The 13,692-nt window shown below is 38.7% G+C and overlaps 2 protein-coding genes across 3 annotated transcripts in view; one reads left to right on the forward strand and one right to left on the reverse strand.

Moving 5' to 3' along the window:
- The window catches only part of LOC128754736 (tumor suppressor candidate 3), a 28,295-nt gene extending 17,009 nt beyond the window's left edge, over window positions 1-11,286 (reverse strand). Inside the window, exons 1-2 of the mRNA XM_053857565.1 lie at window positions 11,153-11,286; window positions 1,376-1,545 (exon numbers count right to left, since the gene is read on the reverse strand). Coding sequence (XP_053713540.1) covers window positions 1,376-1,545; window positions 11,153-11,257 — 275 coding nt within the window. The 5' untranslated portion in view covers window positions 11,258-11,286. The remainder of the gene's footprint in view (window positions 1-1,375; window positions 1,546-11,152) is intronic.
- The window catches only part of LOC128754737 (zeta-sarcoglycan-like), a 263,859-nt gene continuing 260,999 nt past the window's right edge, over window positions 10,833-13,692 (forward strand). The window contains exon 1 of one of the 2 annotated variants that reach the window (XM_053857566.1): window positions 10,833-10,931. The gene's annotated coding sequence lies outside the window, so the exon portion shown is untranslated. Of the gene's footprint in view, window positions 10,932-13,114; window positions 13,133-13,692 lie in introns of those variants that run through there. The other variant, XM_053857567.1, reaches the window with a different exon arrangement.

Consider the following 13,692-nt stretch of genomic DNA (forward strand, 5'->3'; position numbering starts at 1 on the left):
TTTGAATGTCTTTTACGTCAAATAGTGTCTGTCCAGAAGACAATTGTTATGATCTTTTTGTCCTAGAAGAAAGCTGAAAAGAGTCTTCTCTACCGAGTGTCTTGTCTCAGGCATCAAGAGAGGCCAGTTGAGGTGACCTCATGAAATGTGCTGGGTGCTCACAAGAAGGAGGCCCCCAGGCAGACCCAGGCCCCTGTGCAGAGATTATGTCCTTCCATTGACCTGGATGACATGTTCCATGGAGACCTGGAGGAAGTTTGGGGAGCGGTCTAGGCAGAGAACATTGCAAATGACTATAATAATCATAATAAAAATAATAATAATAATAATAATAATAATAATAATAATAATAATAATAATAAAGAGTTTCTTATTTTAATCTGTAAATATATATATATATTTCCTTCTTCCTTCTTCTGCCGCTTATCCGCGGTCGGGTCGTGGAGGCAGCATTCGGAGCAAGGAAGCCCAAACGTCCCGATCCGCACAAACCTCCTCCAGCTCTTCCCAGGGGATCCCAAGGCGTTCCCAGTCCAGACCGGAGACATATGTATATATGCACATATATACATACATATATGTATATTTCATTTTTATAAAGTAAGCAAGATGATGATACAGTGAGGAAGGTGATGACAAGTCGGTGGGAGGACATAAAATATGGTGTACTACACCCAGTTTAAAATGGAAAGACAAAATGAAGACCATATCAAAAAGATAATAAGATTATTATTTTTTAATTTTGGTTCAAATATATGTCATGGCAATCTCACCTTTAAACCAGATTGGCACTGTCTTGCATATATCATCTCCAAATACTCCTCAGAATGGCAATATTGAAAAAAGCCATTCATGACAGGCGTTGTCCCACAACTGCCACATCTGTGCAGGGCTGGCTGTATGATCTTGTATTTCTTACTCCATTCAGTGACTACAGGAACTGAAGACACATTCAGCACCACTGACAGCTCCCATTTCAACTACCGTTCTCTTCGGAGCCCAACATGTTTATCTTGAGAAATTGAGAGGCAAGTTTGAAGACGAATTACTCATTAAGCCCCTAGCTATTATTTGATCTATTTCAAATGACAACCCTGAGCAGCCGAATGGTGCTTTGTGCACTTCACAATGCATCCCAAGGTGTACAGGTTTATTACTATTTGTGGGAGGAGAGTTACATGGAAGTTCATAGACTCTTGCACTTTAGGTGAAGCTCAGTGAACTGAGTGACTGCTCTGGGAGCCACTGAAGGCAATTCAGAGTGAGACGGATGAATAACTCTTGGTGTGGGGGGTGGATTTATTCATGTGGCCTTCTCCCTAGGTTCTGATTTTGAGACTTTTTTTTTTTTTTTTTTCAGGGGGCAGATACATACCTGCAAACAGAACACTGTCTTTGGGGTTGCAGGGCTGTAAACATGACAATGACAGAGTAGTTCCTGGGTGGAGCCTTGACGAAGCGACGGAATTTATCCCCATTCATGCGGACAACAGAGCGTCGGGATGACCATTCCATCATCTGGTCAACCTTCTCTGACAAAAGGTTCTGAATCAAGGAAGAAGAGAACAAAGAAAATGATCATTTTCTTTACCCAACATTATATTCCTTCTGGTATTTTACCTATATAAATACACATTTGAAATATCATTGACCACAACGAGTGGTGCGAGCATTCGGCCAGGCGACATCACTTTTCACACATACATTACATTTACCAAAACAGTGATTACAGGCCAGTTATTCAGTAGAAGAGAGGCCATACTGTATGTAACCTTATGCAAAGCTCTTTGTTTTATTTGTTAGGTAACGTCTTGTCCACACTGTCCATGCAGTGTCCTTTTATTCTACTGCTCCTAATGAAGTCTTCACTCTGGAAGTCTTCAAGATTATGAGTGAGACACATTTTGTTTTAGATTATTTAGGCTTTTGAATTCCTTTCACTGAGTTCCACACTTTCACTCTGGCTCCTGTGGATTGCATTAGTCTCAGTGTGCTATCTAGCAAATGGTTAAATTAAACAGCATTTACAGGTAGTAGCAGTACATTTCAGACTCTAAACATAACCAACAGTGTTTCTCCCTCGACTTGCTCAGGCTATTTCAGTATTCTTGGGTTGGCAAACAATATGTATGAGTTCGAAGGTATGCTCACACCAAACCAACTTGGCAAGGCTTGTCTCCTCGGTAGCCCAAATGCAGCATCCCCCGCCTATCAAGTCGCAGTAATAGAAACAGATAAATCTGGGCCTTAAGTTAGTGTACATGGTGGAAGGGAGAGGAAGAATCATAGCTCTTTATCTAATGTAAAAGCAAGGGCAGGGATTCTTAAATGTGAACCACCATGCCTTCAGAATGATGATGTCTGTTAAAAATTAAAGCTAAAGTGATCTCTCGTATTAAAAGATGTGTAACATTTGGCTGACGGAACTACCGTTGCACCAGGCATATGAAGAGATGGACTGGGTGAAGATGTTATAACTGCTCCCTCTGCTTCCTTGTTCTCTTGTCGTGTGGCTGTGTCCTATTCCACTATTTTTATTTTTATTTTTTTGGTTTGTAAAAATCCTCAAGGAAACCATGAAGGGCCGATAGCATGATGTAGAACTAAAGAACATCAGCCAGTACAGCGTAACTGTCTGTAGCTCTTATTCAGTAGCTCTTATTCAGGTGCTTCTGGTGAGGGATTACAGTCATACAGTACGACTCAATTATATTATAATACTGTGACATTTAAACTAGAATCTGGTCAGCAGAAGGCCTTCGTTTTTATGTTAGACACCTTAAAGGATTAACACTTACAGAGCTGCTTGAATAAATATACTAAAATTAGAGTTGGCTTTTGGCCACCACTCACTAATGAGATGCTAACAAAAGGACACAAAACTCACCAAAGGTAATCATAAACAACAGAAGCACTGACTTGACATTTTCCACAGTGAGCCGCCTCTCCTGGTGCGCAGGAGTTCTGCTGTTATCAGAAAACGCAGCATATTCGCATAGTAAAAAAAGAAGGGCTAGGCTTTTCTCTCAGCCTTATCACAAAACTTCATCGAGACATCATTAATTTCAATTTGCAAACGTATCGATTCATTAAAAGAATTAAACAAACACTGAGCTGAATTTCACAGATCCAGGACGACAAGCTTTGCAGTGTTGAAATACTGTTGTGGGAAGCTTTGAAAAGACGGGAAGCTTCCCCTAAGCATATACTTTTTTCAACAATTGAGCCACAGTTGTTGCTACCTACAAATCATTCCACTGTGAAATGCTATGCTCAACATGAACACAAGTGCCTTTTATACGCAAAAGTGGTTAAATGACCAAATGGAGCCACTTCAGTCATTTTGTAATCCATTTATTTTATCTTCAGCAGGAGTCTTTTCTTCAGAACTACTTGTCCTTTGAAACGCTGCATGGGACTGTGGTTACTGCGGTCTCAACATCAGCAAGGTCTAGCTTATATTATTGGTCTTTTATCTTCATGGAAACATATATTCAAACCAACCTATCTATGTTAACCACTGCCAAGAATCAGCAGATTTTTCAAGTATCTGAAAGGCGTCTTTCCAATTTTGACCTTACTATTGGCCACATCCATATCATAAAGTAAATGATACTGCAGTTATATGACGTATTAGAAGATGTATTGGAATATAAAAGAGGAAAGTCAAACCTACCTAACTTAATAATTCAGCAAGGAAAGGTGCACTATAGGGCACATACCGAACCCCGTTTGTGCACTGATCCATCCAAGTCTCCACGACAAACCTTTGCCAGTGTGCATTCGGCCTAAAATGAAGAGCTGTCAATTCTGAAAGCGTATGTTGTGAACTCTGATTCCGTGCTCAGGCAACCAGAAACAAGCACAAATCTAAGCGTGCATGCACAGAGCATGTGGTTGAAATAAAACTCCAGCATTCCAAACCAAGAATATCTTTGGGATTCTTTGGGATTTTTTCACATCAATGAACACAGTAAAAAAATATGCGGTCATTAAAATGCAATTTTTAATTCCAGTCAGTAAAACATGTCACATCATGTTCACAGGAATGCTGCTCCTTTTATGGTTATTGTTCATATTCCTTACAGCATTATTTTAGTAACACATTGAATGTCCCATTATTGAAATGACCTTGAGCACTATCGAGAGTAACCAAATCTACAATGCAAAATGGTGGGCTCATAGCTACCAGTGGGCTTGAGATTACGGTCAATGAAGATACAAACACTCGTGCGAAGATGCAGAGAGACATCTACTCATGCCCACACGCAGACAATTTCAACATAGATGATAATTTCTCCCCAACATGAGACATGGACCATCACTTCCTTTTACAGTCAAGAGTGCAAAACAGGTAGGCTAAATGCTCGCTGTCGCAGGCAAACAAGGAATGACCTACAGACAATTTTGATTCACCATTTGACTTCTACACGTTTTGGGAATGTGAGGAAAAACCTACAGCTGCTGCAAATGCAAACTCCAGGTTAGCTCCACACCTAAAGCAGCCTCAAACTACCTCTCAGCGCACACTCAAACACCAAACATGATGTAGGTGGCATGTGGACATACTGTACGTTCTAAAACCCATCAGCGTGGCTGTTCCTTTTCCACAAAGATTCATTGTTTGTGAACTATACTCCTTCGGATTCCCTTCTTTAAAAAGGGATTACAGGAAATGGCCTCCGAATAACTGAACGAAGTTCGATGCTGCCCATTGACGCAGACACAATGCACACAATGGTCTACACAATCGGATACAATTTGGCGACTCGTAAGAATCAATGTGAACGTGTTCTATTACAGGCAACCTTTTGTTTAACACATCTTAAAAATATTATCGTTATTGTAGCTCAACAACAATGAAATAATTAACAAAGTCATTAGCAATGAATAAACTTCAATTCAGGCATGAAACAGCTGCATTCCTTTATGTTAAATATAACTGCGGCGCAAACACTAATCTGCTCTAGTCATCATCATCCTTTGTTTACCCAATAATAAGCACCAGCGTTCCACGTTATCACCTTTAGTACACAGCATTTCTTTCGCATCTCTTCATTGGCAACAGTGTACAGAAATATATATTCCTCCACCACAGCTTCAGCCACGGATATTTATTTGTATTTGTCAGGGCAGGCATGACCAGTAAAATCTCCCACTTGACCTCCCACATTTTTCTTATCAAGTTATTTTCAACCATCATTGCAGGTGCCATTTCTCTGGGGGACAACACAATGCTTTATTGTATTGTTTTTTTATGAGAACTCAGTGCAGACTAGATTAGTTCCGCTTCTTTTTGGCAATAATAAGCAAACATATGGAGGGAGAAAAGATAAAAAAAAACTGTATTAAATTGAAACAATCAATAAAGAAACAACATGATGTGAAGATCAATACCAGTAGAAATGGCAATCATAGAGATGAATACAAATAACACAAAAGATGAACTTGTCAATGGTTTATAATTATATGACATTCCTCCCCTTCAGTCAAATAAACACACCATTTGGAACTTTGCTATACACAAGAAAAATTCTTGTTATCACTTATTATCAGTTAATAGCACAGTACAGCGAAGAGAAAGACATCCATTCATGACTCATCATCACATCTGGATTATTGTGTCTTATCTCTTCCATTGTTTAAGCGTAAGAACACAACTAATAACAAAAACAAAATGATTGACTGTGAGACCACCAATATGGAGCAACACATTTGTCTGAACAGGAGGCGAGGCGTAGGACCACTTGTTAAGTTGAAACAAGGGGTTAAGAAATGGTGTACACCCAGCATTCCAAAATAGAGAAAAAAAAAAAAAAAAAAAAAAAAAAAGTTTGATCTTGACATTTCAAAGTATATGGTATATGTTTGGCACAATGTCTGAGGTTGTTTTTTTTTTTTTTTTTTAATGATTAGATATTATACACTCAGTTTTAGAGGAGTAAGCAAATACTGATGCACTCAAATATCATGCGTGATATTTTATCAATACTTTTGCTGACAAATCACACAACTTGCTTGTGTCTCGATTTTTTTTAAGTAAGCTATATCGATATATAATACGTACGTACTTGGATAAGGTGCTGCATTTGTGACGTGTTTAACACTAGTATTTTCTTTTGGTACGTTGGAGTTATTTTGTCGTATAGGGAGTGACTTATTCCTTTGTTGGAATGTGAAATTTACAGTAACTGAAAGTCTAACTGGACTGACATCACAACAATAAACTTATGTTCAGGCACATCATATCGAACTGCATGGTCTGATTTATCTGGTCTGAGCTAGTATCACAATATATCAATGTGTCATATCACCACGGGATATGTATTGCATCACAAGATACCTGTCAATACATAACCCGACGCAGTCAGTTTCAACGTGTTCAATAGTTGGTGTTCATAGAGCAATGTTAAAAGTGAAAAGGCACTTGAACAAAGTGAACATCAGCCTGCCGCTGACTCATTTCATACTCACCCACAAGGTCATGACATTACATGACAGTGCATTCAGTATTTTTCTCCCCTCAGGTGTTGTTTCCCTTTACATTTGTGCATGCAGGACAACCATGCTTGACATTTTTGAATTACACACTCCACCCCAGGTCAATTAGGCAAATAAAACAAACTGTCTTCTCAAATTCTGACTATTACCTTCACACTGTGATATACTTAGAAAGGTAGAAAAACCTGATATTTCATATTGAAAACGTCCATTAACACCCACACAAGTCCACAAATAGCTTCTGGGAATACCCATTACAGAGTTCTCTCTGCGCTGCTCGATCTGATACCCTCAGTCAGTTTTAGAAATGATCAAGTCCTCATTTGCTGCCCCTAAATGGGATGTCATCTGTCTCATCCGTTCATCTCCACATATGCACGCAACACAGCAATCCACCACAGACACTACTCGACTCTAAATAAGACACATACATTACCGAGTGTTGATTTTCCACACATTTAATTCAACCATATATGAGGGTTAAACCACTTCCACAGCTTATTCTGACATTCACATGGGTTCCACATTGAGCCCACATGGGCGAGCCCACCTCCAGCCCACGCGGCTTTTTCATAAGAAGGAGGAAGAGGAAACATCAAAGCCTCCATGACCACCATGCACAACTTTACATTGTAAATTAAGTTAACTTTAATATAAAAATGTAATGGGTTTGATAGTCTCATTTTAAACATGTTACTTGGTGCAATGAGCAAGTAGATTCTACCAGCACTTAGAGTGAGTCCATAACATTTTTACAATGTCAATAAAAAAACAAATAGAATCAATAAGACAAGTGAATGAAGGCTTCAGTCGGAAGAGTCACCTAATAAATCCCATGAATCATAGGACAAATCATAGAAGCATATTAAGAATGCATATTAAGTGAATGTCAAATAGCAGAAACAAATCTGCATTTATGGGATATACTCACCGACTATATACTAAAGCAATAGTGAACTGAAAGTTTTGTTGTATTTTGCTGCATCGCTACACAGGAAGGTGAATTACAAATTTGTCAGAGGGATGAAAGAAAGGAGTGAAAAAAAACAGCCATGGTGGATTAAAGGATTTGGAGCAGGAAATGGAAATGCAGAAGAAAATGACTAGGGAACAGAGGGCATCAGTCACCAGGAAAACAGGCATGACACATGCATCAATAATTCAGATGACTTTGGCTAATGAGCAAGATCCAAACAAATCAACCCCGACTTCCCTGAGAAATGTTGAATGCATAAAATATGACCCAAGTATGACTGGTTTTATTCACAGGTTTAGACTGGATTTTTTTTCCACATGAGAAAGAATTCACTAACCTATGTACAATATCTGCTGAGAATGAAATTTGACAACTTTTTAGAACACTTCTAAACCTTTTCTGGGTGATGTGGATGTAGTGTGTCAAACACCAAAGGTGGCAATGAGGAGCACTGCCACAAGATAAATCCACAATTAGCCAATTGTTTTTTTCTGCTCCAAATATTAGATCCCTTCCCGCGGTGGCAGCTGTTTTACAGTCTTAAGAAAAGCAACTTTATTCACATGTATAATTCTGCGTATCGTCAACTCCCTGCCCAGGCCAATATTCCGTTCCGCTCCCTTGACTATATATCCAGTGCAGGAAGTGCTTACTTTGGATCTTTCTTTGTGCTGTCGTCAGCCATAAGACTGAATCACAACACAAGCACACAATAATATCTCAAAGTGCATGGACGATGAACAATGACAAATTCAGGACTATAAATGTTATTTTGCTCCGTGAGTATTTTTTTCCCCATCCTCAGGGGATATGGCTTGTTTAAGGTAGCACAGCGAATAAACATTATTTTCCTTTCCCATGAATGTAAAAATATATTACTTTGACTCCAAAACAAATACATTGTGAACACTCACATAATACAATGCAGAGATAAATGCATGTGCTACTATTTCCACCTACAAGGTAGGCAGCATCATCCACCTCACTTGCTAATATAGTGGAAAATCTATATACGCGATCTGCAAGGAATCTTATGTGGCAGATGAGAAAGCCCTAGTGTGGAAATAAAGTGCACTAGATCAAAGGACTATCCCTGCCTGCTTTTCCCTAGAACAAAGTGTTGGGTCATTTGTGATAGGTTGTTATGTAAAGTACTCTTGGGTTTTAACCCTTTGATTGCTGGTGAGAAGAGTATTGACCGCTGCAGCGTTCCGGTCAGAGAACTGGAGTCTTCAGATGAGTTCCAAACTTTTATTTCCCAGATGGGTGCAATGATCAACAGGAAGTTTCTATAAACAACATAATCACAGTGAGATTAGAACTGTACAAAACGGTAGTGCAGTGCACAAACTACGTCATTCAAATCACACAAACACGCAAATTCTTCATCAATTTTAACACTTAAACAATCCCAACCACACAGCGGTTTCACCCGGACACATACACACGTAAACAGCAAAGCGCAACACGGCAATGGAGACTGCCCTGCTCCGTAACTTCAACCAACCACCCGAACCGTAAAAGTAAAAGTAAACATCGCCAGCTCCGCACTCACTATCACACACGCAGCAACAATGACCGCCCGCAATAACTATTTACAATATATATATATGAGAACGGAAACTCACATCGTCAGCGACTTCCATGAACATGCAGAAGAACATGCGGAAAAGTACGTGTAACTGTTATTCTCTGCTGAACTTACGTAACTAACGTAATTACTCGGGCAGCCACGGAAACAGCGCTGCAGTGAGAGGAATTCTCAACAAGTACAACTGAAGTTAATTAAAACTGTCCCACCATATATCATAGACTTCGACTTAAGACTTTCTTTAGTGTCATTGCACAAAAACATATCACTATATTATGGCAACGAAATTTCGGTCTGAGGCCTCCGGTTTCCAAAAACAAAACTATATGTCCACAAATAAATAAATATTAGATAATAGATATCAGATGATATTAGACATCAGATATTAGATGATAGATATCATATGTATAAAGTCATTGAATGTGTATTGTAATACACCATGAAACAAGAACTGGTGGGGGGAATCACAAAGGAATGATCATAGTCAAACTTTCATATTTTTTCCTTCTATTTCCGTTATCATATGGCCCATATGATATGGGTGATGATTATTTCGGACAGGACACGGACAGAAGGGTCCATCTGAACCTGGATCCATACATAACACTGAGCAAAAATGGGCCTTTAGATGACGGTAACCACAAAGAATCATTCTTCTTTTTATTGTTTTCTTTGAGTTTAAGAAATTATCAAACATACATTCTTCTTCTTTTCTTCACAGCACTTTCCCAACAGGAAAAGTTCTTCTTGCCCTGGTTTAGTAAGCATGTGCAAAATGGCATTCAGCCATGACATTTTCGAAGCAGGAAATAGTGATTGCTTAATGTAGTTTATTGACATTAAAATAATTAAGTGGACAAATGACCCTAAGAAAAGCTGGGGACTGACCTCATATTATTTGGTGATTAAACATACATGAGGTGATTACAGTGTGCCCCCCTGAAGGGAACAGGCAGAAGAAGATAGATGAAGGATTAGGAAGTAAAGCAAATTAAAAGCAAATAATATAGCAAACACATTCTAAAGTAAAGATATATATTAATGGCATTTCATGTTATTCTGGTCCCTCCAGGTGATGTTGCTCAGCATGTGAATGGAAATGGATTCAAATACCCTGCAAGCTGATTTCATAATTTATTTTAGTTTATTTTATATTATTATGATTATGTTTTTGTTCATGTTTGCACATTATTCCAAAGCACTTTCCCAGTTGGTGGGATGACTCACTGACCATGGCAATAAAGCTGATTCTGATTCTGATGTTACCAAGCAAGATAAAGACTATTGCAGGACTTTTTCTATAAAAAAAAGATTTGTGTCGCGATGCTGTGATCCCACGACTATAATTATGCCACTACTAAAATGATTTTTTTTTTTTTTTTAAATGAATAGTGACTATAGGCCTCATTCCCATATTAAAAAAGTAGCAATCATTTTATTATTCATTTGATACACAATGTGTAACAAAGATTAAATGCATCCTGTTGCATCGAAACAAACATATTAATCAGCTGGGCTGTTGTCTTGAATTTCATTTAAAGTAACATACGGTAATTCTAGATCAGAACAGATGATGACAAACTTCGATTACTATTCAGCAACTGTTTGTTTGTTTGTTTGTTTTTGATCAAGCCATTATAAGCAGGGACAGTAATAGAACGACACACACAGAGAGTATACGTTCCTGAAACAGCGTCACAAAACTGTTGTGACATAGTGTTTGACGTTTTTAGAACAACGAGCCACGGTCTCGTCCGACAACATGTTTCCTTCACAAGGCGGATGCCATATTTTCACGAGCAGAAATATCCAGCGCATGTCATTTTAAAGTCACACAAATGCGGAAACCGAACCACCAGCACGGTAAGCATCAAGCTTTTAACATTTTTTAAATTACACACCAACACTAGGTGTGCCAAAAATGCTAAGCTGAGTTTGTTTGTATCCAATATCCATCTGGGTCTCGCCCTTTATCAGAACTGTCACTAGCTTGACAACGTCAGCGTAAACCGGAACAACCAGTATTAACACCATACAAGCAGGATTAACACGACAATTAAAGAAACAGTTGATCCTCGTTTTACCTCCTTCTTCTTCTGTCCTCCACCGGACGGCAAACATATCAAAAGGAGCAGGAATGTAGACAATATTAATGGTTTCGCAGAGGCTTTAGCCACCACAGACGCCATGACGGAAGGATGCTTTGACTACTTACACGTTCTCACAATGCGATTGGTCAACGAATCAACCAATCAGAATACAGGGAATAGTTTCGCTGATGCTTCTGGGATATGTAGTTTTGTTGTCTGACGAAGCTTTTTACGGCGTCCTCTCATAAAATTCATAAAAAGAGGTGGTCAGACCAGCACACAAATAAACTGAAATTAAAGTGACCGATCAGAAGTAAAAATATACATTTTATTTTTAACTTGCCAACATCAATCATATGAATTACATGGGATAACATTAATAATTTAATCGAATAATATATCCTAATAATTTGAATTTATTAGTCCCACAATTCGGAAATTCAACAATAACAATAGACTATTATATTGAATATATGATTCTAAATATATTTTATTGCGACATATGACAAAACAGCTCACCTATATGTTTTTAAGGGCGACACATTTTAGGATTTTGGAGTGTTGGTCGGCTAAAACTGTCACCATTTCAGCAGAGCGTATCGGACATGTGCTTCCCTAAATTCAATGTGGCAGAATGGATGTTCAGTACTCTCAGACAGATGACTGGAGGCTCGTGAAATAGAGGTCCACTGATGAGCTGGGAAAGCAACCATTTTTAATTAAATGTATCAGTAAAAGTACATTGTTTTCAAGTTAAAGACACTCAAGTTAAGGGAGAAGTCTTTTACAGGAAACAACTCTCAAAAGGCTTCAACATTTCTTTGAATCAAGCGATGAATTTAATGAGAATGAGTGAAATTGAGGGGTTATAAATCATCATTTAAACATCATATTTTGTAGTTGCCACTGTCATCTTCAATGGTTTGACGAAAGCAGAAGGTCAATGGTACCTTCCTCTTTGAAATTCAAAATAGAGAAGCGTCTACTGCATGACATCACAGCATCCAGTCTGTCTGTAGGACAAAACAACTTTGGTGAGCAGAGCAGGTTCATTTCGGGGCGTTCTTAGACAACAGGATGCTGGATTCCTCGGCAGAATTCATACATAAACAGCAACAGTTCAAACGTATTCCAAATTTAGGCAGTGGCCTGGAGCACAGGCTCTTCAAACGGTTCTCATAAATTATTTTGTAAATGATATTGATGTTTTTTTTTGTCATTAAAAAGATCTTAAGGCTTTAAGAAATGAAAACACCAAATCTGTTTTTATTAGTTGCTGTTTTTATAAAGTAAAACTTCTGCTGAGTTGGACTGAACTGAACATTTTACTTTGTATTTAATTTCTAGCTATTATATGACCACAAACTGCAGTCCGGTACAGTTTTTCAGCCATTGATACAAGTAGCCGGGCCCTTCGGCAACTGAAGCACAGGGAAAGTAAAACTGAAGTGTGGCACTCTGTGGATTCAGTTATTTTAATAAACAGAAAAATATTCTGCCATTGTACAAGATGGGTGCCATTTTTATATATTTTTTCTGTTGTTGTCACTCTGGGCAGCAAACTTTATAATCACATTATGAGTTGAGAGAATTAATGTTGAAAGAACAAGCACATCAACATAGATTAAAAGGGGTTGCCAGTGCCTGGTGAGGGTTTCCAACCACGCTGGTGAGGGCGGAATGATAAGGTAGTGACAGGCTTCTATATGGGTTGTTGGATGAGTAAGCTAAGGTTGGAGGACAGGCTGCCCTTTTGGAATACCATTTAATCCATCATCACATTGTATTCAGCGGAGACATGAAGTTTTTGTTAGGTTGACTTCTTTAAACAGAGAGTGAGAGTCGCAAGATCACATGGTCACACACTTCTTATGATGCCAAACAAGAGACCCAGGAATGCCCTCTGTCCACAGTCAGAGATGGGGTTGCGGGAGTCATTTCCACCTGACACAGGAACGGGCTCTCATTCCTGAGGTGAGTGGTTCCATCGCAATACGCCAGTCCTGTGAAAAAATGATTAATTACCCAGCAGCAGAAAGTTTATAAGAGCGACGCAGGAAGGAAGTGCGAAGGTCCCTCGTGTTTCAGAGCAGGGGAAAGCTAAAGAGCACAAGAGAGAGAAAAAAGTAAGGAGACATCAAAAGAGAAAAGAAGATGGTGAGGCTGAGAAACATGGGGGCACAGAGGGAGGGGGGGATGAAGGGGGGTAGGGCAAAAAAGTGTCTACTAACAGAGGGGAAGAAAGACGCTGCCGAGCTGAGGTGAAACATTCATACTGTATGGCGCTTGTTATCTCCAAGTGAGATCCATGAACAAATGTCTCATATTTGCTGTGGAGTAACTGAAAGCAGAGAGTTGAAGGTAAAATATACAATGCAGGAGCTGAATATATTTATATATACAGCAGTGCGTATTGAAGTTATACAGTAGCTGTTCATTAAAAACGACAGCAGACAGAAGGATGTGCATTTCATAAACATTATTTAACATGGTCAACAATCAACAAATTCTGAAACAATATATTAGTTAAGATT

This window comes from Synchiropus splendidus, chromosome 2 (assembly GCF_027744825.2).
Source record: "Synchiropus splendidus isolate RoL2022-P1 chromosome 2, RoL_Sspl_1.0, whole genome shotgun sequence".
Taxonomy (NCBI): domain Eukaryota; kingdom Metazoa; phylum Chordata; class Actinopteri; order Syngnathiformes; family Callionymidae; genus Synchiropus; species Synchiropus splendidus.